Below are 26,279 nucleotides of genomic sequence, written 5' to 3'. Positions count from 1 at the left end.
GGAACTTTATGCCATGCTGTCTGATAATGTTACCTAATGGAAGCATGTACAAACTGAAAAGAATCGGTCCAAGCACAGAACCCTGAGGAACTCCATGACTTACCCTCAATGAAGATTCACTCAGACATGGGAAGGAGACCAGAAACACATTCACTGAGGGAATGAATTGGCTGAGAAGCCTTTAGACATAATGCTGGTTGAAGTTTAATTTTTCAGAACTGGTGATAACATCTGTGTCTGACAGGCTGTGTACAGGTGAGGTTCACCTGTACACAGGTGAGGTTCACTTGTACACAGGTGAGGTTCACTTGTACACAGGTGTGGTTCACCTGTACACAGGTGAGGCTCACCTGTACACAGGTGAGGTTCACTTGTACACAGGTGAGGTTCACCTGTACACAGGTGAGGTTCACTTGTACACAGGTGAGGTTCACCTGTACACAGGTGAGGTTCACTTGTACACAGGTGAGGTTCACCTGTACACAGGTGAGGTTCACTTGTACACAGGTGAGGTTCACCTGTACACAGGTGAGGTTCACTTGTACACAGGTGAGGTTCACCTGTACACAGGTGAGGTTCACCTGTACACAGGTGAGGTTCACTTGTTCACAGGTGAGGTTCACCTGTACACAGGTGAGGTTCACCTGTACACAGGTGAGGTTCACTTGTACACAGGTGAGGTTCACCTGTACACAGGTGAGGTTCACTTGTACACAGGTGAGGTTCACCTGTACACAGGTGAGGTTCACCTGTACACAGGTGAGGTTCACTTGTACACAGGTGAGGTTCACCTGTACACAGGTGAGGTTCACTTGTACACAGGTGAGGTTCACTTGTACACAGGTGAGGTTCACTTGTACACAGGTGAGGTTCACCTGTACACAGGTGAGGTTCACTTGTACACAGGTGTGGTTCACCTGTACACAGGTGAGGTTCACCTGTACACAGGTGAGGTTCACTTGTACACAGGTGTGGTTCACCTGTACACAGGTGAGGCTCACCTGTACACAGGTGAGGTTCACTTGTACACAGGTGAGGTTCACTTGTACACAGGTGTGGTTCACCTGTACACAGGTGAGGTTCACCTGTACACAGGTGAGGTTCACTTGTACACAGGTGAGGCTCACCTGTACACAGGTGAGGTTCACTTGTACACAGGTGTGGTTCACCTGTACACAGGTGAGGTTCACCTGTACACAGGTGAGGTTCACTTGTACACAGGTGAGGTTCACTTGTACACAGGTGAGGTTCACCTGTACACAGGTGAGGTTCACCTGTACACAGGTGAGGTTCACTTGTACACAGGTGTGGTTCACCTGTACACAGGTGAGGTTCACTTGTACACAGGTGAGGTTCACCTGTACACAGGTGAGGTTCACCTGTACACAGGTGAGGTTCACTTGTACACAGGTGAGGTTCACCTGTACACAGCCAAAGCTTGCTCACCTAGATGATGAATGTGAACCTGCAGCTGGATCATGACTGTTGCAGGTCCCTGTGCCAAAATGTATCTGGGCAAGAAACCCTCCAAATGGCAGCGGAGCAGCCCTTATGGGAGCTCTGTCCCGAAGTGCTCCGTGGAACCTGATGTAGAACTGAATGAGATCATTTATATTCAGATCTGAAATTAGAAGTCCAAATAATAAGGAGTGGGAACTATCACAGGGCTCAGAAACTGCTGGTTGTTTTCGGAACATGACGGCACAGATGGACCCACCTGCAATGTGTGGTTGGTACCCTGCAGGTAGACGGGTTCTTCACGCTGGTGTTTGGACTGAGCAGCATCTACACGCTGACCGTGATCAGCATCACCCGCTACATCAAAGGGTGCCACCCAAGCAGAGGTCTCCGCCCGACCCGAACACTCGTCAACTCCCAGTTCATACACCCTGAACCGGGCTGGGGAACCAAACCGGGCCGGGGACTCAGGTTGCAGCATTCTAACGTTACATCAGTGTGTGTATGTTTGTGTTTCAGCGCATCACATCACCAGAACCAATGTATTCGTGTGTCTGCTTCTCATCTGGGTCACGGCTGGGTTCTGGTCCGGAGCTCCGGTGCTCGGTTGGGGGAGCTACACAGGCAAGACACCCAAAACATACTGTTCGGTTTCAACCCCACCCCCTGACTCCTGACTCCACCTCTGACCCATTTGGTCCTCCTCTGCAGATCGAGGCTACGGCACCTGTGAGATTGACTGGGCCAAAGCGAACTACTCGAGCATTTACAGATCCTACATCATCTCCATCTTCATCTTCTGCTTCTTTGTCCCTGTGCTCGTCATGCTCTTCTGCTATGTGTCCATCATCAACACGGTGAAGAGAGGCAATGCTCTGTCAGCAGAGGGAGACCTGACCGACCGCCAGAGGAAGATCGAGAGAGATGTCACCATCGTGAGTGTTTATCGGCCAGGTTCAGGGTCTGCGGTGTCCAGTAGAGTTAAATCAAATGTTTTTATCCCCTGTCACCTCCTTCAGGTTTCCATTGTGATCTGCACGGCCTTCATCTTGGCCTGGTCTCCGTACGCCGTGGTGTCCATGTGGTCAGCCTGGGGTTTCCATGTGCCCAACCTCACCAGTATCTTTACTCGCCTCTTTGCCAAATCCGCCAGCTTCTACAATCCCCTCATCTACTTTGGACTCAGCTCAAAGTTCCGCAAAGACGTAGCCATCTTGCTGCCCTGCACCCGCGATGCCAAAGACACAGTCAGGCTGAAGCGATTCAAGCCAAAAACCGACACTCAAGGCCGTCTTGCCTCAGGAGGTGGAGCCAAGCTCAAAGTTCCTCTCAATCGACCAGAGAAGAAGTACTCGCCTATGAACCAGACTCCTCGGGCGACAACGCCAGACTCTGGGATGGGAAGTCCACCCAGTACACCACCGCCTGCCAACAAGGAGATGTACTTCATCAACGTGCCCCACCCCCCTGAGACCAGCTCAGAGTTCGAGTGTGTGAGGCTATAAGTCTTAATGCGCCACTCTCATTAACCCATTCGACCTAATCCATCATTCGAGTTCCCCCTTTCAGACTTGTAGCCACACTTATAGGTTTTAATACAATTTTATAAGAAAACCAAACCCCGTCAAAAGGTTCTGATCTCATGTCTGTCAGAACCTGAGGAGGGGATGTTTTCAGTGGGCAGTCTTAGGTTTTCAAACCTTTTTTGCTTTTCAAATGCTTTTCTTGGGAATCTTAAATCTTCTTATCTTCAGGTCTGAATGGATTAATCAGGTGTTGTCTCGATCCACATTAAATCCAGTTTCTGGGCTGATGTGAACTGATGTGTTCATCTGCTAATTGTCTGTCATAAAACTGACCCAGATCAGTTCTGTTTTTCAGCTGATCCTAAACAGAAAGGGATTTTTACAGAATATATTATATTCTGAATATTCAGAATATTTTGAACCAATTTGTAAGGATTTTTGTGTGTTTCTAAGCTCACCGGGGTCAGTTTGATGTTAAAGGAAGTCAAAGGGAGCTAATATAAATGCTGACAGTGTTGAAGGACCCTGGAAGACTAAACATAGCAGCTTTAAAACTGAGACAGCCTCCTTCTGTTTCTGTTCACCTAAAATAGCATTTGGAGCTTCTGTCTTGGCTGTTAGAGCCCACGATTCTACAGTCAGCGCAGTCAGTGGGTGGAAGCTCAGGGTGTACAGGTGGGGAATCTCAGGTAAAGACAGAGGAATCATAACAATGTTATATGAGTTATAAAATGTGAGATCTTACCTAAAACAGTAGAACAACCTATTCATGTCTTTTTAAACTCTTTAGTGCAGGGTGTTTGTTAGTTCTTTATTTTTAAATAAAATAAGTCTTCATATTTTCCTTGTAAACTGATTTGTTTTCAGTTTATTTTAGATTGAGCTTTTATTGAGACAGTTTCTTCCTGAAGCGCTCAGGTCCAAAGATAACGACTTCAGTTTGTCTGAATTTAGAAGCAGAAAGTTCTGAGTCATCCAGGTCTTTATGTCTCTAAGACAGGCTTGTAGTCTGACCAACCTGTTGGTTTCATCTGGTTTCATAGATAAGTACAGCTGAGTATCATCAGCATAACAATGGGACTTTATGCCATGCTGTCTGATAATGTTACCTAATGGAAGCATGTACAAACTGAAAAGAATCGGTCCAAGCACAGAACCCTGAGGAACTCCATGACTTACTCTGGTGTGTGAGGATTTGTGTGTGTGTTTTTTTCTCTTTCTCTGATTTGTTTGTTTATGCATTTAGCAGATGCTTTTATTCAAAGCAGTTTGTGTGGAGTGTGGGTGAACTTGGTTGGCTGTGGTTAGGGCTGGGACCTGCTGTCCTCCGGCCTGCTTGTGCTGCTCCTGCTGGGGGTGAGATATGAGACGGGGGTGTTGCTCCACTCCTGGGCCCGACTCATGTCTGGGTGGTCAGCACCTTGAGGGTCCCGCTGCACTCAGAACTGAGCATAATTTATGTAAAACCCGTACCATATATTTTTCATGTTCATCCACAGTTATGTTATATGTACTTGCTGCTGGTGTTGTTGTTTGTGGGATTTTTTCTACTTGATGGTTTCCCCACAGAGGCCATGGGAGGTTTTCTGGTTGGTTTCTACAATAGCAACCAGTTGTCTGGTTTTGTCTTGTTTTTCATTGTCTAGTCCGATCCTTTCTTTTGTATCTCTGTCTCGTTTCTCTGCCTTTTTCTTTGCTCTCCCTCTTTCCCTGTTCCCCTGTCAGGTCCAGCACTACTGTATATAAAGTGTTGTCACAAAAATTAAATAAATAAGCATTACTTGGCAATCAATGAGAGCTTTATATTGATAAAGCTTCCCTTGGGAAAGCAAATGTGTTTGGCATAACACGGTATTCAGGTATTCAGTCGCCTCGTGCAGCTCAGGACAGGGGATTGGATTGAAGAGGAGTTTCAGTGCAATCTGTTGGTTTCCTTTGCTAGGAAATTGTTTTTGAATTGGCTTTGTAGGTATTAATTGGACTAATTTTAAAGTGAATTAATTGGATTTGATTGGATTATGATTATAATGAATTGAACTTCAATTGGCTTGAATTGGACTATATTATTTAAGTGCCTTGAGATGACATTTGTTGTAATTTGGCGCTTTATAAATAAAACTGAATTGAATTGAACAGAGCTCGGACTCTTTGTCAGCCTGGCTACAGCGCTGAAGAGAAACCTGGGATTATTCTTATTCTCTTCTATCAATAATGAATAATAAGCAGTTCTAGCTTTACGAAGGGCTTTCTTATACGTTATTAAACTATCTTTCCAGACTAATTGAGACTCTTCTAAATTAGAGGAACGCCACTGTCTCTCCAGCTTTCTTCAGTCTGCTTTAAAGCAGCAGTGAATTATACCAAGGAGCCAACCTCTTCTGACTGATTACCTTCCTTTTCAGAGGGGCAACATTGTCCAGTGTTGGACGCATTGAAGCTATAGTGCTGTCAACAAGAGAGTCAAGTTCTACTGGAGTAAAATTTAGGTAGCCGTCCTCTGTCATATCAGCACATGGCAGTGAAGAAAAGGATGATGAAATCAACTCTTTAAATCTGGTTACAGCATTCTCTGACAGACACCTTCTATATGTAGAATTCTTCTTACATTACTTGCTGTGTAGTCAAGTAATGTAGATTCAAAAGTTATTAAAAAATGGTCAGACAAGACAGGGTTATGAGGGAACACTGCTAACTGTTCAGTGTTAGTTTGTCTCTTTTTACACATGAATAAAGTTTTGATAATTTTTCTGTTATTAATTCAATAGTTTATCATTTTTTAGTGTGTCACAGCAGAGGGTTCCAGGTTTGATCTCCGTCTTTTGATCCCCCCTCGCGACCCTGAGTTGGATTAAGTGTGTATAGAAAATGGCTGGACCGTCTGACGGAGACCTCTGATGTCTGAGTGAAGTCCAGCTAATGGACGCCAGGTGGCAGCAAACAATTCAGCAGAAAGAAGACCGAACACTTGAACGCACCTCAGAGCAAAAAACTACAAATTCTTCTTCTTCTATTTGTGTTCCTGGGTTTTATGACGAGTAAAAACCACCCGAACTAAAGTGAACTCACAATCATCGAAACGCAGCAGAGTACAAAACAATCCGAGCCTCACGTGAAGGCACCGCGCGGAGCTGTGACCGGAAACAGCTGAGAGAGAGTTTTCCACTCGGAACCAGAGTTGGAGGCGGGCACCAGGACTCGAAGCAGAGTTTTACTCGCTTTGACAGACACGAGAACCAGTGGGTTCTGACAAAGACCAGGTTCGGTGTCGCAGCCACAGACCGAGCCGCGGTTACGGTGAGTGTTTCTGTTAAACTGGTTCGGTGCAGCCGAACTTCCGTTAGTTTCATTAAACGTTCGTGTTATGTCAGAACTGGGGTTGCCACCTTTCAGAAATGAAAATAAGGGACGCCCAGCACAACTCCTCCGGGCCATGAGGAGCTGTGGTTTTATTTAGTTTTTAGTAAAGGTGATCAAGAAAGCAATTAGTCATACTTAAATGTTGAAATCAGGTGAAGTCAGGTAACCCAAACAGTTAAACCACACTAATAAAATAATTTATGGAATGATTACTGTATTCCTAAAAATATGAACATTTTGACATAGAATACACATATAACATACAAACATTTTTAATCAAGGAGATGTAGTCAATCTACAAATGTTAAATAAACCTTTTCTTTTAACAATATTTATTTATCTATTATCTGTTAATCCATTAGTGTGATTTGTTCTTTAAATGGCAACGACAATTTTGCTGGCCTTAGTTTTTCCTGTGATATTTTTCAAGATACGGAACAAATCGTGGAACGCGACATTTAATTGCCAAATAAAGGATGATTTCCTATTTTACGGGACCCTAGTCACAACCAAACGGAAGCTTCCTCGGGTTCCTCAGTCCCAATGAACTAACTGCATCAAAAACAGTAAAAAGGGCAGCTACATGGCTAATATCCTGCTGTTGTCCCCGGCCAGATGACAATAGGCACCCTGAAAAACAACAACAGCAGCAGTAATAATATATCATCACACAATGATCAAAAAAGAAAGGAAAAAGATAGAGTAAGGATAGCTAAAAGAAACTAAATCAGTAAGAATGAGAGAGAACAGTGAAGCATCAATACAACCATGCAGGGACAGCACATATGAATAAAAAACATAGAAAAGCAGCACATATAATATACCGGTAATCACACAATACATCAGCACAGACAGACCGCAACCATGATCATGATGCAGATAACACAGGGCCATAAGTTAGTGAGTGCAGGTGTAATTGTGGGCAAATCGTGTTTTTAGTGTGGCTGTAAAAGTGTGGGAGGTATGCATATCTTTGATATGGGAGGGAAGTGAGTTCCAATTTTGTATTGCTTTAACAGAAAATGATAACTGGCCAAATGTACTGAATGCCTGAGTGGGACAAGTCGCCACGTGTGGTGCTTCTAGTGTTCTGACCAGTGTTATTGCGTTAAGCCATGCAGGATTTTAAAGACCAGACAGATGTTCCTATATTTTATGAAATCCTCCCAGCTCAGAAGATTGTGTTTGTGTAAGATGGTACAATGATGCGAGCTGTTCGGTTTCTGGTCGAGAACTTTAAGGGTTTGTTTGTACAGGGTGGCTTCAGTGTTGAGCCATTGGTTTGTCCCCAGCTTGTGTGGCAGCATGTTAGATGCGACAGGACCATGGCATTCACATATAATTTGGTGGTATTAAAGGTCATTGTGTTTCTTATATATTTAAAATGTACTAAACTAAGTCTAATTCTTTGACTTGCTTTTTTTATGTGTGTTTTGAACATTAGATTAGAGTCAATAATAATCCCCAGATATTTGACCTCTGACACAATATCAATATTATGACCTGATATTGTTATGTTTGGCACAATGTTGCATTGCCTTTTAGAAAAGAACATTCCTACTTTGCTCAAGCTGCTGCCCCCGCGACCCGACCCTCGGATAAACGGCAGATGATGGATGGATGGCATTCCTATGTTTTTTTATTTTTTAGATTAAGTTGGAGGCAGGAGTGGTTTAGTAATTTAGAGATCTGCCCTAGCGCTGAAGTAAGTTTAGCAGCTGCCAACTGCTTTGTCCTTGCATGCACATACATCACAGTGTCATCCGCATATAATTTGGTTTCCACATCGGGACAGGCAGATGGCAGGTCATTGATGTATAAGGAAAACAGTAGTGGATCGAGGATTGACCCTTGTGGTACTCCAGTGTACAACTGAGAAGAGCTAGAGAAAGTTGGTTGTCAACAACATCTACCAGTCAAGTAAGATTCAAACCACCTATTCCTCTTCTGGTTCCGTCTCAGGGTTCTTTGAGATTCATATTGAACTTCCATGTTGAGTCAGCACTTCATCCGGGTCAGAACCAGCTGGTTTCAAGCAGCTCCCAGAGCACATACAGAAAACAAAGTTCTGAGGTTCTAACTGTTCAGGTTGGTGTAGACTAAAATAACAACTCGGTCCAGCGTGTTTCCCATCGAACCTGCAGGAGGTTCTGTCTCTGTTCAAACTGACCTGTCCGGTTTAAAGGGGGTGATGTCATAGTACATTTTTATTTAACTGGGTCTCCTCAGAAGTTCTGATGTCAGAAGATTTCACACCAAAGATGGAATGCTCCATTCAGAGCTATTGATCAATGAACTGATCAATGATCAGGTTTTATTCTGAGTATCTTCTGAAGCAGCAGAACTAACCAACAGATGTTCTGGACATTATTTTTGGTCTGGGTCACAGCTCAGTTAATCTCAGAGACTCTGAAGCAGAACGTATCGCCCAGTTGGAAGGTTTTATTCTTGTTGAGGCATTATGGGAGCTGGTTCCGGTCCAGTAGTCAGAAATATTACCTCCAAACATCAGGAGGTTAAAGTCAGATGCTTCGGGACTTAGGAAAAGACGAGCAGCTGTGATGTGGGTCTGAAACTCCAGATGTTCAATAAATATTCTCAAGAAACAGCTGCAGATACTTAATCTGATGGATCTGATCATGTTGTCACAGGAAGGTTAGCTCATATATCAGAACTAATATGGAATATTACTTTATTATCAGAGTTTGGAAATTGAAAATGAAGATAAAAAGGTAAATATACTCCTGTCACAGGCTGCTCATCTTCCTGTCCTCATATTTCTGAATCACAGTTAGAACGACTGGATGAAAATAATTAAGTGTTGCTATAAAAGCTGCAGCTGCAAGGAATTGTGGGACAGAATGAGCTCCTTTCTCTCCTAAAGGACGGTCCGGTGTTTCCTAAAGGAGATCCTTAAGGAAGCGTCTGAGCTCCTTTCTCTCAGGAAGGACGGTCCGGTGTTTCCTAAAGGAGATCCTTAAGGAAGCGTCGGAGCTCCTTTCTCTCAGGAAGGACGGTCCGGTGTTTCCTAAAGGAGATCCTTAAGGAAGCGTCGGAGCTCCTTTCTCTCCTGAAGGACGGTCCGGTGTTTCCTAAAGGAGATCCTTAAGGAAGCGTCGGAGCTCCTTTCTCTCAGGAAGGACGGTCCGGTGTTTCCTAAAGGAGATCCTTAAGGAAGCGTCGGAGCTCCTTTCTCTCATGAAGGACGGTCCGGTGTTTCCTAAAGGAGATCCTTAAGGAAGCGTCGGAGCTCCTTTCTCTCAGGAAGGACGGTCCGGTGTTTCCTAAAGGAGATCCTTAAGGAAGCGTCGGAGCTCCTTTCTCTCAGGAAGGACGGTCCGGTGTTTCCTAAAGGAGATCCTTAAGGAAGCGTCGGAGCTCCTTTCTCTCATGAAGGACGGTCCGGTTTATCCTAAAGGAGATCCTTAAGGAAGCGTCGGAGCTCCTTTCTCTCAGGAAGGACGGTCCGGTGTTTCCTAAAGGAGATCCTTAAGGAAGCGTCGGAGCTCCTTTCTCTCAGGAAGGACGGTCCGGTGTTTCCTAAAGGAGATCCTTAAGGAAGCGTCGGAGCTCCTTTCTCTCATGAAGGACGGTCCGGTGTTTCCTAAAGGAGATCCTTAAGGAAGCGTCGGAGCTCCTTTCTCTCATAAAGGACGGTCCGGTGTTTCCTAAAGGAGATCCTTAAGGAAGCGTCGGAGCTCCTTTCTCTCATGAAGGACGGTCCGGTTTATCCTAAAGGAGATCCTTAAGGAAGCATAGGAGCTCCTTTCTCTCATAAAGGACGGTCCGGTGTTTCCTAAAGGAGATCCTTAAGGAAGCATAGGAGCTCCTTTCTCTCATAAAGGACGGTCCAGTGTTTCCTAAAGGAGATCGTTTAGGAAGCGTCGGAGCTCCTTTCTCTGATAAAGGAGTGCCTTGAGATGACATTTGTTGTAATTTGGCGCTTTATAAATAAAATTTAATTGAATTGACGGTCCGGTGTTTCCTAAAGGAGATTGTTGAGGAAGCATTGGAGCTCCTTTCCTTAGTGTTTGGAGGATTCAGACAGCTCTGATCATGACTGCTGCTCACATACTTCTAGCTCATTTTACTCAGTTAGGAAGGTTCTGAACACGCTGTTGGACCGGGCCCTGAGTCCATGGGAGCAGGAGGCATTGTATTTTGGTGCAATCTGTTGGTTTCCTTAGCTAGGAATCTATTTTTGAATTGGCTCTGTATGAATGAATTGGACTAATTTTGAATTGAATTCATTGGATTTGATTGGATTCTGATTACAATGAATTGGATTCTAATTGGCTTGAATTGAACTGTATCATTCTATCTAAACCAGACCTGGAAAAACTTGTCCATGCTTTTATCTCGAGTAGACTAGACTACTGCAATGGGCTTCATACCGGCCTTCCAAAGAAAACCATCCAAAAATTGCAGCGTGTTCAAAATGCAGCTGCACGGGTAATCACAAAAAACAAAAAATACGACCACATCACACCAGTTCTCAGATCTTTGCACTGGCTCCCTCTGTGTGAGACAACAAATCCCTAAATGGTTTGTGCCCAAAATACCTGCTATATCTTCTTATGCCCTATCAACCATCGTTCTTGATGGCTGATTAGGTCATCTGGAAAGGGACTGCTAACGGTTTATAGTCCAAAAGGGACTGCTAACGGTTTATAGTCCAAAAGGGACTGCTAACGGTTTATAGTCCAAAAAGGACTGGAAAGGGTCTGCTAACAGTTTATAGTCCAAAAGGCACTGCTAACGGTTTATAGTCCAAAAGGGACTGGAAACGGTTTATAGTCCAAAAAGGACTGGAAAGGGTCTGCTAACAGTTTATAGTCCAAAAGGCACTGCTAACGGTTTATAGTCCAAAAGGGACTGGAAAGGCACTGCTAACGGTTTATAGTCCAAAAGGGACTGGAAAGGGACTGCTAACGGTTTATAGTCCAAAAGGGACTGCTAACGGTTTATAGTCCAAAAGGGACTGGAAAGGGACTGCTAACAGTTTATAGTCCAAAAGGGACTGCTAACGGTTTATAGTCCAAAAGGGACTGGAAAGGGTCTGCTAACAGTTTATAGTCCAAAAGGGACTGCTAACGGTTTATAGTCCAAAAGGGACTGGAAAGGGACTGCTAACGGTTTATAGTCCAAAAGGGACTGCTAACGGTTTATAGTCCAAAAGGGACTGCTAACGGTTTATAGTCCAAAAAGGACTGGAAAGGGTCTGCTAACAGTTTATAGTCCAAAAGGGACTGCTAACGGTTTATAGTCCAAAAGGGACTGCTAACGGTTTATAGTCCAAAAGGGACTGCTAACGGTTTATAGTCCAAAAGGGACTGGAAAGGGACTGCTAACGGTTTATAGTCCAAAAGGGACTGGAAAGGGACTGCTAACGGTTTATAGTCCAAAAGGGTCTGGAAAGGGTCTGCTAACGGTTTATAGTCCAAAAGGGACTGCTAACGGTTTATAGTCCAAAAGGGACTGGAAAGGGACTGATAACGGTTTATAGTCCAAAAGGGACTGGAAAGGGTCTGCTAACGGTTTATAGTCCAAAAGGGACTGCTAACGGTTTATAGTCCAAAAGGGACTGGAAAGGGACTGCTAACGGTTTATAGTCCAAAAGGGACTGCTAACGGTTTATAGTCCAAAAGGGACTGCTAACGGTTTATAGTCCAAAAGGGACTGGAAAGGGTCTGCTAACGGTTTATAGTCCAAAAGGGACTGGAAAGGGACTGCTAACGGTTTATAGTCCAAAAGGGACTGGAAAGGGACTGCTAACGGTTTATAGTCCAAAAGGGACTGGAAAGGGACTGCTAACGGTTTATAGTCCAAAAGGGACTGGAAAGGGACTGCTAACGGTTTATAGTCCAAAAGGGACTGGAAAGGGACTGCTAACGGTTTATAGTCCAAAAGGGACTGGAAAGGGTCTGCTAACGGTTTATAGTCCAAAAGGGACTGGAAAGGGACTGCTAACGGTTTATAGTCCAAAAGGGACTGGAAAGGGACTGCTAACGGTTTATAGTCCAAAAGGGACTGGAAAGGGACTGCTAACGGTTTATAGTCCAAAAGGGACTGGAAAGGGACTGCTAACGGTTTATAGTCCAAAAGGGACTGGAAAGGGACTGCTAACGGTTTATAGTCCAAAAGGGACTGGAAAGGGACTGCTAACGGTTTATAGTCCAAAAGGGTCTGGAAAGGGTCTGCTAACGGTTTATAGTCCAAAAGGGACTGCTAACGGTTTATAGTCCAAAAGGGACTGGAAAGGGACTGATAACGGTTTATAGTCCAAAAGGGACTGGAAAGGGTCTGCTAACGGTTTATAGTCCAAAAGGGACTGGAAAGGGACTGCTAACGGTTTATAGTCCAAAAGGGACTGCTAACGGTTTATAGTCCAAAAGGGACTGCTAACGGTTTATAGTCCAAAAGGGACTGGAAAGGGTCTGCTAACGGTTTATAGTCCAAAAGGGACTGGAAAGGGTCTGCTAACGGTTTATAGTCCAAAAGGGACTGGAAAGGGACTGCTAACGGTTTATAGTCCAAAAGGGACTGGAAAGGGACTGCTAACGGTTTATAGTCCAAAAGGGACTGGAAAGGGTCTGCTAACGGTTTATAGTCCAAAAGGGACTGGAAAGGGTCTGCTAACGGTTTATAGTCCAAAAGGGACTGGAAAGGGACTGCTAACGGTTTATAGTCCAAAAGGGACTGGAAAGGGACTGCTAACGGTTTATAGTCCAAAAGGGACTGGAAAGGGACTGCTAACGGTTTATAGTCCAAAGACAAAACATGGTAAAGCATCATTCAAACATTGTGCTGCTTATTTCTGGAACAAACTCCCTGAAACACTTAGATGTGCCCCAAATGTTGCTACTTTTAAATCAAGGCTCAAAACTTTCTTGTTTTGTCAGGCCTCTGAAATGTGATGATGGGTGCCAATGGTTAGTTACAGATAGAGTGTCTATTATCTCCTTTTTACTTATCTTATCCTTTTTTTTCTTCTTACCAAAGCATTTTATTAATTCTATCTTGCAGTACTTCTGGTTCCGTCTGTTACAGAAGGTTTTATTGTCTTGCTTTGTTTTACGTGTCTTTGCACGTTTTTATCTTTTTATCTTTTTATCCTGTTATTTATTTTCCTGCTATGTAAAGCACATTGAGTTGCACTTGTGTATGAAATGCACTATACAAATAAATTTGCCTTGCCTTGCATGTCATTGAAGTGAGTTGAGATGAGATTTGTTGTGATTTGGTGCTATATGAATGGAATTGAATTGCATTGCATTACAACGATCTGACATGGAACAAACCTACCGTTTATGGACGGGTCGGGTGATGAGGTCATTTACCTGCTCCAGGTGGAAGGAGGGAAGACATGCAGCCTGTGAGATGAAGCTAAAGGAATATGAGCCACTGCTGCTCCTCATCAGATTAATCAGACTATCTGAGGATTCAGCCTTGGTTACTGCTGATGATGAGATGGTCACAGATCAACACGATGAAGGTCAAACCATTGTCACACATGATGAAGTCATCTCTGACAACCACAAGCTCGGGCGTCAAATACGCGTAACGTACCACAGACTCGATGTTAACCATGATCATCTGTCTGCTAATGAGGAAGAGGATTTCCTGAGAGGTGTAACTTTTCCTTTAATCCACCTCCCAAATTTCCCATTCAGCTCTCTGATGTCTGCACAGGAAGTGATGTAATGCAGTAGTCAGCTGATTGGGATCAGTAAACAGGAAGGCGTCAGGCAGATGTTTGATGTCGAGTTAAACCCACTGAGGAATAAAAACGACCCACCCTTCTGTTGATTTTCACTTCTGTCGATGAGTCAAAGAAACCAGAAGAAGAAGATACAATGAGACGGTTATGTCAAATAGTTGGAATCGTCTGTGTTCCAGGAGCCTTCGAACACTGAGCACAGACTTCCTGTTTCGTGAAGAAGAACAAACATTCAAAGTGTTTGCAGAACAACAGTCGTTACATTTGAGGTACAGAGTGGAGATTTTAGCTTCCTGTTGTCAAAGCGCCATGACAGTGAATAAGTATGTGCATGTAGATCTGTTCAGTCTCTGATCAGACGTGAGAAATCTGTTCATTAGAATGTAATGTGTATAAAATGCCAAAAGGAAGTTTTTTTATTTTTTATTTAACAATTTTTAACAGTAAATTAACAAACCTACACATAAATATTAATAAAATTAAATAAAATAACATAACATTAAAAAAAATTATAATAAAAAAATATTTACACAACAAAATCAAAAGGAAGTCTTTGAACCAAAATGGCTGACTTCGTGTTGGGTTAATACACCCAACAGGCCTTTTTTGTTCATCCTATCATGTTCTATCTATTGATTATCTGGGGAGGACCACACCGTCACAGCTTCCTGTGTCATGGTGAGAGTTTGAACTTTGCCACGTCGTGTCGTGTGGTGAGTTTTCCCAAAGAAGCATCATCTCGCCTCGAGCATCTCATGGTAATGTACGAAGAGAAGCAATAAAAAACACTTAATGTAACCAGTAGGTGGCGCTGTGACATTCTGACAATATTCGATGTCATAACAGTAAAAGTTGTTATTTCAGACAGGACTTGAACATAGCACAGCTTCATGGTTACATGCAGGATATAAACTCACCAAATCAGACATCACGGACAGAACCACAAGCTGTTTTAGTGAAAACGTGTTGTAACTGACATCAGTCTGTATGACACCAATAAACTGCACATGGCCAAAATAACAATAACCATTATTTTGATCAACTGGGAGATCATGATTATTCATCGAGGCAAGGCAGGTTTATTTGTGTAGCACAATTCAACAACAAGGTGATTCAAAGTGCTTTACAGAGACATTAAATAAAAAGCATGATTTAAAATTTAAACAAAAATAAATAGATAAGAACTATAGATAAAATCAGAACAATAAAGATGAGATTGAAAATTTTAAAAAAATTGTATGAAAGATAAAGTAAAATAAACTAATAAAAATGTAAATGATGATAAAATCGGTAGTTAAAATGATTAAATTCTGAAACTCAAGCTTATTTGGAGCTTTACTCAAATGCAGCTGAAAATAGATGTTTCTTCAACCTGGACTTAAATCCTGAGAGTTTCAGCTGATCTGAGGCTTTCTGGGAGTTTGTTCCAGACATGTGGAGCATAGAAGCTGAATGCAGCTTCTCCAGGTCTGGTTCTGACTCTGGGAACTGATAAAAAGAAAAAAACCAGATGATCTGAGGGGTCTGGAGGATTCATAGTGGGTCAGGAGGTCACTGATGTATTTTGGTCCTGACACCAGGTATACATGAACCTGTGAGTTCATGCTGCCCAACATCAGCAGTCTCATATTTACCCTCAGACACCAACTGCTGCAAATATCCCACAGTCAAGGAGATGAACTCGTCCAAAAGTCTAAATATTTTCTAAATCTCCAGGAATCTGTGATCATGGATTTAATTTTTTGTTGTTTTTTTGTTAAACACATTTCAGTTTCTCAAACAGGTAAAGACAGAATTTTCTGATTAGACATTCTTGATGATGGATGTCTGCTAGTTTTCAGGTATTTTTTAAGAATGCTGCTGAGATCAGACAGAAAATGAACAGATTTTAAAAAAAGAAGGCAACAATTCTCAAGTTTTCTTTTATATAAAACCTTTTGATCAAGTTTTCACATAATATGTTCAAACCAGTGAGCTGTTGTGGTTGTTTGTCTCGTTTGTCTCTGTGTGGCCCTGTGATGGACTGGCGACCTGTCCAGGGTGAACCCTGCCTTTCGCCCGATGGCTGCTGGGAAAGGCTCCAGCCCCCCCGCTACCCGATTAACGGATTGACGGTATAGAAATGGATGGATGGATGTTCAAACCAGAAAAGGTTTTAGTGTGATATATCTGTCAAGCAGAGGTCCAGGTTATATTCTCCATTCATTCACTATTAATGTGACATCATGTCTGTACTTCGAACACTCTGCCTGCTGAGGAGCCCTGCAGCAAGGCATTGGAACAGCCGAGAGACAGCTGAATAGCTGATTCATCTCAGCAGAAGCTCATCTGTCTCTGTTGTGTCTTTCAGGTCTGTGTCCCCTGACTTTACTTCCTGTCTCAGACTGATCAGTAGGACCACGAGTCTGAGCCCAGTGGATCTGGAACATCAGCAGGAGCAGAGTCATGAGGTCAGGTCAGGTTCCCAGACCCAGTGCAAGGTCCTGCTGGACCAGACTGAACTTCTGAGGATCATTGAAGATTTCTGTGGCTCTCAGGAAGGATTATGGGACCTCCGCTGATTCAGGGAGCTCCTGTTGTACCTAAAATGGGGGTTCAAGCTTGCGTGTCAAACTGGTCTAGGAAGAGGAACATCTGGGACGTCCAGCCTCCTCCTAGGTACGACAGTCTGGTGCCAAGCTTCCTAAGCGATCATCCTCCCTCTGACAGGCTGCTGGAGAAGAGTATGGACCTGCAGACCAGACTAGAGACCAGATTCCAGCTCCTGGACGTCCTGAGTCCTAGCAGAAGTTTGGTGAGAATGAAGCGGAGCAACAGTGAGGTGACAATCAGTGACATTGGAACCGAAGATCTGGATCCAGATGCCATCAATCCAAACACAGGAGCCACTCTGAGGCGAGGCTACGGGAGCACCTCCACTCTGGACCGGCAGAGTTCATTCATGAAGGCTCTGAGGATGGAACAGGAGCCCAGCACTCCCCTGCCACTCCCTGAACCTAAGGTCTTCCACACCTCACTGTCACCCAGTCTACAGGCTGCCTCCAAGATTGCCTGCGGGGACGTCGTCTACATACAAGGGTGCGACTACATGGAGTCGTCAGTTTACAGCAGAGACCAGGGGTCTTCACATGTTCAGAGGATAAATGCGGAAACGTCGATCCTTGGCAGACTAAGGACTCCCAGGAGCGAGCGGGACCTCATGCAGCAGCAGGACACCAGCTTCCCTTTGACTCCTCACAAATGTTTCTCTCATTATGATGTTCAGAGCGTCCTATTCAGCGTCCACTGTAGCACACCGCCACAAACGGACCGCCACAGACCGCCACAGACCGCATGCAGTGGGGAAGCACGCTGCCCGGATGGGGCGGAGTCAGATGCTGTCGGTGATGACGCAGACAGAAGGTTCAGCAGTCTGCTCCTCAGCTGCCCGCTGTTTCTTAATGAGATCGGAGGGGTACCAGACACGAGGCTAGATCTGAACCAGGCCTGCAGTGCTGCAGCGCACGGATTCTGCAGCGAGGTTCCGAGGGCTACCAACGCCACCGTGTCAGTTCTGGAAGCCTGCAGAGAGACTCAGGTGTTCTCCCAAAAACTCATGAGGAACTATGACATTGAACATATTGACCTTGGAGCCAAATACTACCTGAAATACTTCTATAAAAGAGGTAAGTGATGATGTGATCTGGACCGGTACCTGATACTGTTTCTGTGCTTTAGAATAAGGTCTGATTAAAAAGGATGATGGTCGATCGTTGTTGTATTTAGAGGAAAGGAGAGATGCAGCCAAACTCCTTCTGTTACCATATGTTCAATAAATGATTCCAAATGAGTTTGAATTGGTTTGATAATAATACTAATAATAATAATAATAATAATAATAATAATAATAATAATAAGAAGAAGAAGAATGAGTGAAGAGCGGATGTAGAGCCTTTGTCTGACAGTCGGGGTGATTTTTTTTTTGATCCGGTTCTGTTGGATATCAGGTGATTCTGGATAACTGTCCTCTGTGATTTCCTTCAGATCATCAGAATTATTTTGGCGTTGATAAGAACTTTGGTCCGGTTTCTCTGAGCATCCAGCGAGAGCAGCTGGAGGACAGCAGCAGTGAGATGAAGTTCAGCTACAGGATCATTCTTAGGACTGGTCAGGTAAGGATCCACAGCTGAATCCCATCAGAACCTGGTTTCTGAGTTATTACTTCCTGTTGGATTGTTTTTGTCCTTTATCTTAGCGGTCCACCCTGAGAGGGTCCATCTTGGAGGACTGTATTCCATCTTCGTCTAAACACGGGACCAGTCGGGGTCTTCCTCTCAGAGATGTCCTGGAGTTTGTTGTCCCTGAACTTAACATTCAGAGTCTGAGGCTGGCCAGCAGTTCTCCCAGAGTTCCTGAGCTGCTGCTGCAGTTGGACCAGCAGGAGGTGAGCTGGATGGTAGTGAAACACGTTTGAAGACAGGTTGGCATTAGTCAGCTGTGAGCTGGAACCTGACCTAGTTTATATTAAGTCTGAGGGTGAACTTCAGACTTTTAGACATATTATGATATGATGCAATACTGTATGGTGCAATATGATGTGTTGACATTTTGCCAATTGTGGGTGATTCTGAGAGTTTTATTTCTGCCTTGCATTCATGTGTTCAGTTAATTGAGATGATGAAATGTGTCTGATATGTATGAGAGCCTTGCACACCAGTCGCCACTTGAAAGTAGCTTGGCGTCATTGCATTTCTCAGTAGTCAAAATCGGTTTCAGCTCTTCCTGCAGCTCATACACAGACCACCACCGGAGCTCCATATAGAGCTTTATGCTCCGTTTCCCTCTCCTCACGCAGTGATGCAGATATGAGACTATTCATAGGTCATGTCTCTACGAAGTTTACCATGCACACAACATCTTCCAACACATGAGCTAGGTTTGCTGGTAAAGAGTCCCAGCAGACTCATGTTAGACGTGAACAGGTCGGTCAGGATGGTGAAACTGACTGAGCGCTTGGTTCACAGCTGGAAGGTGATAATGATGCTAACACTGAGCTCAAAGAGGCGTTTTGGGTGAGCAAAGTCTCCCCTTTTAGTTTCACTGTGAAAAATTAGACTAGCTGAAAGCAGGCAGACAAGGTGCTGATGAAGCCCCGCCCCCTCCTGGTGTGATGGAGAGTTATGAAATTACAAACTGTTTTGAAACACCTGCAGCAAAGATACAACAAACAACAACAATAATTAACAACAGCAATAAATAATAAAAACAATAATAAATAAACAGTAAACTCCACAGCACGTCAGGAGGGGACTGGAAGCTGCTGCTGGTTCTGACTGACCCAAACTCCTTCTACTTGTGTTTTATGGCAGTTGAGCCTCCAGTACAGAGTGGGCCTGTTGTTCTGTCGGACTGAGCAAACCACAGAGGACCACATGTACAACAACAAGACCAGCAGTCCTGCTCTGGACCAGTTCCTGGATCTGATGGGCCTTGAGGTTCCACTGACAGACTTCAATACAAACTCAGCCCAGCTAGACACCACTGGTACAAAAACCGCGACTGGATTCTGATCCAGAGCCAGATTCAGTTCAGTTTTATACAGTCTATGTGCATACAGTCCAATTTAAGCCAGTTACAATCCACCCATCCATTTCCTATACCCAATTAATCCAACTCAGGGCTGCAGGGGGGCTGGTGCCTATCCCAGCTGTCATTGGGCGAGAGATGGGGTACACTCCGGACAGGTTGCCAGTCCGTCACAGGGCCACACCGAGACAAATGAGATAAACAACCATCCACGCTCACTCCTAGGTTTAGAGTTACCAATTAACCTGAAATGTGTTCTCGGGTGGTTTATCAGTGTCTTTCCTGAAGTCCATGATTAGTTTTTGTCATGCAAACATTTAGACCATTTTCACTGCTGTTTAAGTTAAGATGCAGGATGCTTATGAAGCTCTGAAACTGGATTAATTTAAATATTCAGCTCTGATCCAAAAACAATAGACAATTGGTTTTCACCTAATCAAAATAAGTGAATTACTTATTTAATGATTGTAATGTGAAAGTGTGATTAAGTGTCTGAATCAGTAACTTCCTGCCAGTTCTGGACTGAATTCTGATGTTTAACACCAGTTAAATGAGTTTTCAGGTTGTTTCAGTGTCAGACATTAACACAGATTCAACATTTCTGTCTGAACAGATTTACATGTTTGTATCCAGAACTCATCCAGAGTAGAATCAGAGAACCAGTGCTGATTTATTAGTCTGGTTCTGAACTCAGGTAATCATTCAGGTAAATGTTGTTCACTGCACGTTTTTTTCTGTCATTCAGTTTACACGACATTCGGAGACTTCAAGCTGATGTTCCATGTTTTAGCGCTTCTACCGTATACTACCAGAGATCCCACACAGGTACCATTACTATTACATAGTGCTGCTGTTTACAGCTGTGTACAATAATGGACAACTACTTTCATGACTTCTGTACGTTGGCTAATAATCAAACCTTTTGTACTGTCAGTACTTAAGTTGGCCCTCAGTATAAAACAGAGTCCAAATTAAGCCATGAGACAGCTGTTGAAGGTTGGGGTAGAGGACAGGGTTTCAGAGGTGATTTTCAGTAATTTAAAAAAGTAATTGACAGCTGCAGTGCATCAGTTCCTCACATCTTTACTTGCTAATTGGATTTTTGTAGCCTAAAAACTGCAGTACCATGGCTTCAACATCAGTTAACACCCAATGGTTGATCAGACCTGAGTGGAGTTCTACTACTTCAGCTACTGCTACGACTGCTTCTACTATTTGAATTACTACTACTTCTACTGCTTCTGCTACTTTAGCTATTTCTGCGTCTACTACTACTACTATTTCTACTACTTTAGCTATTACTGCTTTAGGTACTAATGCTACTGCTGCTACTGCTTCTACTTAAGGTGACCAGATTTCTGAAATGAAAATCTGGGAGATTTGAAAAATCATCAAATATCATCATTGTGAAATAAAAAACAGTACATTTTCATGTATCTTAACCAGCTTTTATTACACAAAAGTTGGCAATCAAAAAAATGAGTAACATTACAGTTAGTTCCACATTCATCCACCTCCACCTCAGGAGCCCGGGTAGAATAAGAGCAGAACATGAGAAAAACGTGTCATCACCTGGTAATCTTATGCTAATGTTAACATTACAGCTTCACTTATGACAGATATGAAAACACTGTCATAATGTTAACATTCACTGACTTTTATAATGTTTTGTTAGGTCTTCAATTCATAAAAACAATCATACTTACTTTAATGTTACGTCATTTCACACACGAGCGCACTCACAGCCGAGTCTACTGCCAGTTCACACAAAGTAAATAAGTTAATACACAACATACCATTTATCACGCCCACTGGTCTCCTTTTCTTTCCTTTTTGCCGCCTCTAGATTGTTGTTGTTGACGCTGCTGCATCTGTCTGTGCGCATTTTCCCCCATTCACTGTCAAAATTGGGGACATTCTCGGGGACAGGTCACTCAAAATGTGGACGCCTGGTCATCTTACTTCTACTACTTTAACTACTACTGCTTCTCATACTTTAGCTGCTACAATGCTACTGCTTCTCTTACTTTATGTACCACTACTGCTACAGCTACTATTCAAGGTAAACACAAGAAACTTGTGCGAAAGAAGAAAATGGACCAGACTCAGTGAATAATTCCCTATAATCCCTATAGACCAGTGAGCAGTGCTCACCAACATGGCATTGAGGTCATCAGATGGGAACCTCCTTTCATCAGTGTTTCGTCTATTTGGGCCCACGACACCTCCAGGAGGCAAGACAGTGATCAGTGGCGTCCCAGAGTCACTCCCCTAATGCCAGCCATCACTGCTTCTCACCCTAACCCTTCTCACACAACAACAACCATCTTTTTTTCCACAACCACAAGCTGCCCCAGCCTCTCACCAACTGCACACCAGTCATAATGGGGTGGGGATTCAAACCCTGGTTTGGGCAGGGGGTAATGAAAGTATAGAGGGAGCCAGAGGTGGAGGCAGGACAAGACACACTAGGAGATTCAGCAGACAAACTCACCTAAACAGTTCTATAGTCACTAAAAATGCCAGCAAAAGCAAGGCCATACAGGCCAACTCACCTAAAATGGCCGCCTGGTTTCAAAAGGCTCACATGGGCCACACCCTCCACTTAAATATATCCTGGATTTCTTCCTTGCGCCTCACACTCTGTCAATTTACACTGAACTCCCTCGACAATGAGACAACAGACTTTGCAACAAATCCTCTATATCCTACTTCCACTGGACAGATCCTAACTTTCCATCCTTGCTGCTCTGCTTCTGCCCCCAACTCCACATACCTAAGCTTTTTCCTTTCACATGCTTCTCCTACTAAGTCCTCCCAAGGAACAGTCAGCTCTATGAAATAGTCTCTCATTCTACTCCTAGACCACAAGACTATATCAGGCCTTAGATTTGTAGAGGTTATTTCCTGGGGAAATACCCTACTACTACTATTACTGCTTCTTCTAGTTTAGCTACTACTGTTTCTGCTACTTTAGCTACTAATACTACTGCTTCACCTACTTTAGCTGCTATTACTGCTACAGCTACTACTACAACTGCTACAACTACTGCTTCTCATACTTTACTTAGTACTGCTTCTACTACTTCTTCAGATACTACTGCTACTGTTACTTCTACTGCTTCTTCTTTTACTACTGCTACAACTTTAGCTACTACTGGTATAGCTACTCCTGCTACTATTGCTATTATATGAACCATAAACAGGAATTAAGTAATAAAGAAAACACATTTAAACAAAATGAGTGTAATGCCACAGGTGTTGTGTAACCAACCCTGTGTAGACATTGACGTAAAGAAAAATGAAAAACAGGTGAAACGGCTGAATTTCTCATTTGTTTCTCAGTAGGGTTTTTATAATCATCTAATAAAATTGGTGGTTTCCACGAAGATTAGTTCAACAGTGTGTTTTACAGTGTTTGTTTGTTTTTCAGCTGCAGCAGAAGAATCTAATTGGTAACAACATCGTCACGGTTATCTTCCAGGAGCCTGATGCTCCGCCTTTCAATCTTGGAAACATCCGCTCTCCTTTTCAACACGTCTTCATTGTTGTTAGAGTCCACAGACCATGCAGCCAGCACACCTGTTACAGGTGAGACTTTGCCAGCCAACACAGCAGGTGAGGTCACACCGCAAGTGACGTCTGTTGACATGTCTTTGTGGCTGCCTCTCCTTCAGCGTCGTGGCGTCTAGGCGCAGAGGCGTCCCGTCCTTCGGTCCTCCGATCCCACCTGGTTGGATGTTTCCGGCCTCACCTACCTTCAGAGACTTCCTATTGACAAAGGTGATAAATGCCGAGAACGCTGTCCGCTGTTCGGAGTTATATGTTGCCATGGCAACACAGTACAGACAGGAGCAGCTGAGCCAGCTGGTGGAGACCTTCATCACCTCCACAGCGGTGGAGTCATCATTGTCGGCGAAGTTCAGCTTTGTCTCTCTGGGTGTGAAGAAGAAGGAGCGCAGCGCACCACAGCCTCACGCTTACCTACAGAGTGCTGGTGCGCTTACCTGGAGCGTGGCGACTCGGGACCCGAGCAGCTCCACTGCTATCGCCTGTCGGCTCGCCATCTCTAACGAGCTGGTGGTGCTAATGGAGGAGGCGAGCAGACAGGTTGTGTTCAGTTGTCTCTGCAGAGACGTGATTGGCTGGAGTGCCGGATATGGCACCATCAAACTGTTCTACTTGCACGGACATAGCGTGATGTTTTCCACACGGGACGGACGCTGGGAGGACGTCAAGGAGATCAGCCAGAGACTGCAGGTCAGGAGCACTCCTGGATATCATTTCCTTCATTTTCCTTTTTTCTTATGTTTTAGTTTCAAATATTCATCAATGACAGTTAGGACAGGTATAGGGCTCCTCCTGAAAGGCGGACCTTACAGGTGGAGCTGACAGGTAGAGCTCTTCTCCCAATAGGCATACCTAGCAGGTGGAGCAGACAGGTGTAGTTGACAGGTGAAACGCTCTTCCTGACAGGCAGACCTGACAGGTGGAGCTAACCGATGGAGTGCTCCTCCCTAGGGGTGGAGCAAACAAGTGGAGTGCTATTCCTGACTGCTGCCTGTTTTGAACTGACCTCTGACCTGTGCTTTTGCTCAGATGGTGACCTGTGGCGGTCCGGCCATGGATGTGAATCTGCAGAGGAACCGTCTCGGTCAGCTCGGCTTTCACGTGAACTTTGAGGGTGTGGTGGCAGATGTGGAGGCCCATGGCTTCGCCTGGCAGGCGGGGCTTCGGCCCGGCTGCAGGCTGATGGAGATCTGTTCAGTTCCCATGGTAACGCTGTCTCACGAACAGATGATCGAGCTGCTGAGGACGTCAGCGACGGTCAGCGTTCTTGTCCTCCCACCCAACAGAGACGGGACGCCTCGCAGGTTGTACATGTTTTCTTACAGCTTCAAGCCAGAGAAGGTTTCAGTTAAGCTTCCACAGCTCGTCCAGTCGCTCAGAGACAACTTTTCCCTTCAAGGAAAACAAAAACTTCTAAGCAGAACGTTTCAATTAAATTCAATTCAGTTTTATATATATGGCGCCAAATTACAACAAATGTCATCTCAATTCAAGCAAATTGGAATTCAATTAATTGTAATCACAATCCAATTAAATCCAATTAGTTAATTTCAAAATAATCCAATTAATTCATATGGAGCCAATTCAAAAACAATATCCGAGCTGAGGAAACCAACAGATTACACAGAAACTTGTCTTCAGTCCAATCTCCCGTCCTGAGCCTGAGGGACTGTGGAAAAGAAACGACTCCCTTTAACAGGAAGAAACCTCTGGCAGAACCAGAACCAGGAAGGGTGTCCATCCGCCTCGACTAGCTGGGGTTTGAGAGGACTGATTCCTTTCTGTTGGATCATTTGAACTTTTGTAGAGTTCATGGTTTCATTGTTTTTCCACTCGATATCCTCTTTGTTGCTCAGAACTAAAACCGAACCCATTTGTCACTCTTTGTCTTTCTGTTTTTAGGAGTTTCTCCGAAATGTACAGAGTCCCCAAATTCCACTTCAAACTGGACTCTGACGTCACCTCCAGCTCCTACAGAGTGCTCCCACCCACCTGGCACCAAGTTTCTGCAGCCCCGCCCACACCCAGAACCCTGTCTAATCAGACTGCGAGGTCTGAGCTGCATCATCAGCGGGGTCCAGTCAGAAGGAGCTCCTCTTCAGACCTGTGGGGAGGACGCAGGTAACTCTTAGAGAAATGACCCAGATGATCAGAGCTGTTGGAACGCTTCCTTCATCATCTCCTGTAGGAAACATCCCACAATTCATTGCGGCTGCAACTTTCAAACCAATGGTCAATTACCTCCAACTGTGGACACATTTGAGGACAGGTGGGTGGGGGTGTGGTAGTGACACCCATACAGGGCTGGGAATGGTGTTAAGGGGCGTGGTGTCAGATGGAGGATTTCAATTAAATTCAATTTAATTAAAACAAATGTCATATCAAATGACTTCAGAGATACAGTCCAGTTCAAGCCAATTATAATCCAATCAAATCTGATCAATTAAATACCAAATGAGTCCAGTTCATACAGAGACTATTAAATAAGTCGCCTAACCAAGGAAACCAACCAATCGCACCAAAACTTCTCTTTGATCCAATCCCTTGTCCTGAGCTGCACGAGGCGACTGTGGAGAGAAAAAACTCCTTTTAACAGGAAGAAACCTCCATCAGAACCAGAACCAGGAAGAAACCTCCATCAGAACCAGAACCAGGAAGGGTCCATCTGCCTGGACCAGCTGGGGCTGAGAGGACAGGAAAGAGGGGACAACAAGCAGCGTAACACCAGGCCAGAGATACCTGCTGAGAGAGAGAAACACAAGTTAATGACAGCAATGATGTCATCTGTACATGGAGGGAGGAGAGGTGCATCATGGGAGCTCCCCCAGCAGGCTGGGCCTATAGCAGCAGAACATGGAGGGAGGAGAGGTGCATCATGGGAGCTCCCCCAGCAGGCTGGGCCTATAGCAGCAGAACTATGGGATGTTTCAGTCATACCTGCTGATTTTGAGGATATGTCCCACCACTCACTGCGGTCTGGGAAATTAAACCGAACCACAGAGCAGTCAGAGCTGCCCACATGCTTTTTATCAGCGTGATGAAAACTTTGAATTTGTTTTATAGCATTCAGGTTGTTTTTGTTT

The 26,279-nt window shown here is 44.2% G+C and overlaps 2 protein-coding genes across 3 annotated transcripts in view; both read left to right on the top strand.

Moving 5' to 3' along the window:
* Nucleotides 1-2,968, top strand: part of opn6a (opsin 6, group member a) — a 4,484-nt gene extending 1,516 nt beyond the window's left edge. Inside the window, exons 3-6 of the mRNA XM_072383717.1 lie at nt 1,745-1,844; nt 1,978-2,082; nt 2,170-2,393; nt 2,478-2,968. Coding sequence (XP_072239818.1) covers nt 1,745-1,844; nt 1,978-2,082; nt 2,170-2,393; nt 2,478-2,963 — 915 coding nt within the window. The 3' untranslated portion in view covers nt 2,964-2,968. The remainder of the gene's footprint in view (nt 1-1,744; nt 1,845-1,977; nt 2,083-2,169; nt 2,394-2,477) is intronic.
* Nucleotides 2,969-6,134: 3,166 nt separating this feature from the next.
* LOC140305214 (signal-induced proliferation-associated 1-like protein 2) overlaps nt 6,135-26,279 on the top strand; it is a 34,489-nt gene continuing 14,344 nt past the window's right edge. For both annotated transcript variants that reach the window (XM_072383964.1, XM_072383965.1), the window contains exons 1-10: nt 6,135-6,278; nt 16,412-17,726; nt 18,085-18,212; nt 18,296-18,484; nt 19,410-19,584; nt 20,372-20,451; nt 23,060-23,217; nt 23,304-23,886; nt 24,226-24,500; nt 25,099-25,317. In XM_072383964.1, the coding sequence (XP_072240065.1) occupies nt 16,607-17,726; nt 18,085-18,212; nt 18,296-18,484; nt 19,410-19,584; nt 20,372-20,451; nt 23,060-23,217; nt 23,304-23,886; nt 24,226-24,500; nt 25,099-25,317 (2,927 nt within the window). In that variant the 5' untranslated portion in view covers nt 6,135-6,278; nt 16,412-16,606. The remainder of the gene's footprint in view (nt 6,279-16,411; nt 17,727-18,084; nt 18,213-18,295; nt 18,485-19,409; nt 19,585-20,371; nt 20,452-23,059; nt 23,218-23,303; nt 23,887-24,225; nt 24,501-25,098; nt 25,318-26,279) is intronic.

The sequence above is a fragment of the Leuresthes tenuis genome, unplaced genomic scaffold, assembly GCF_036924035.1.
Source record: "Leuresthes tenuis unplaced genomic scaffold, fLeuTen1.0.hap1 SCAF_4, whole genome shotgun sequence".
Classification (NCBI taxonomy): domain Eukaryota; kingdom Metazoa; phylum Chordata; class Actinopteri; order Atheriniformes; family Atherinopsidae; genus Leuresthes; species Leuresthes tenuis.
Note: the sequence above shows the minus strand (reverse complement) of the source record. Positions and strands in the feature narration are given on the sequence as shown.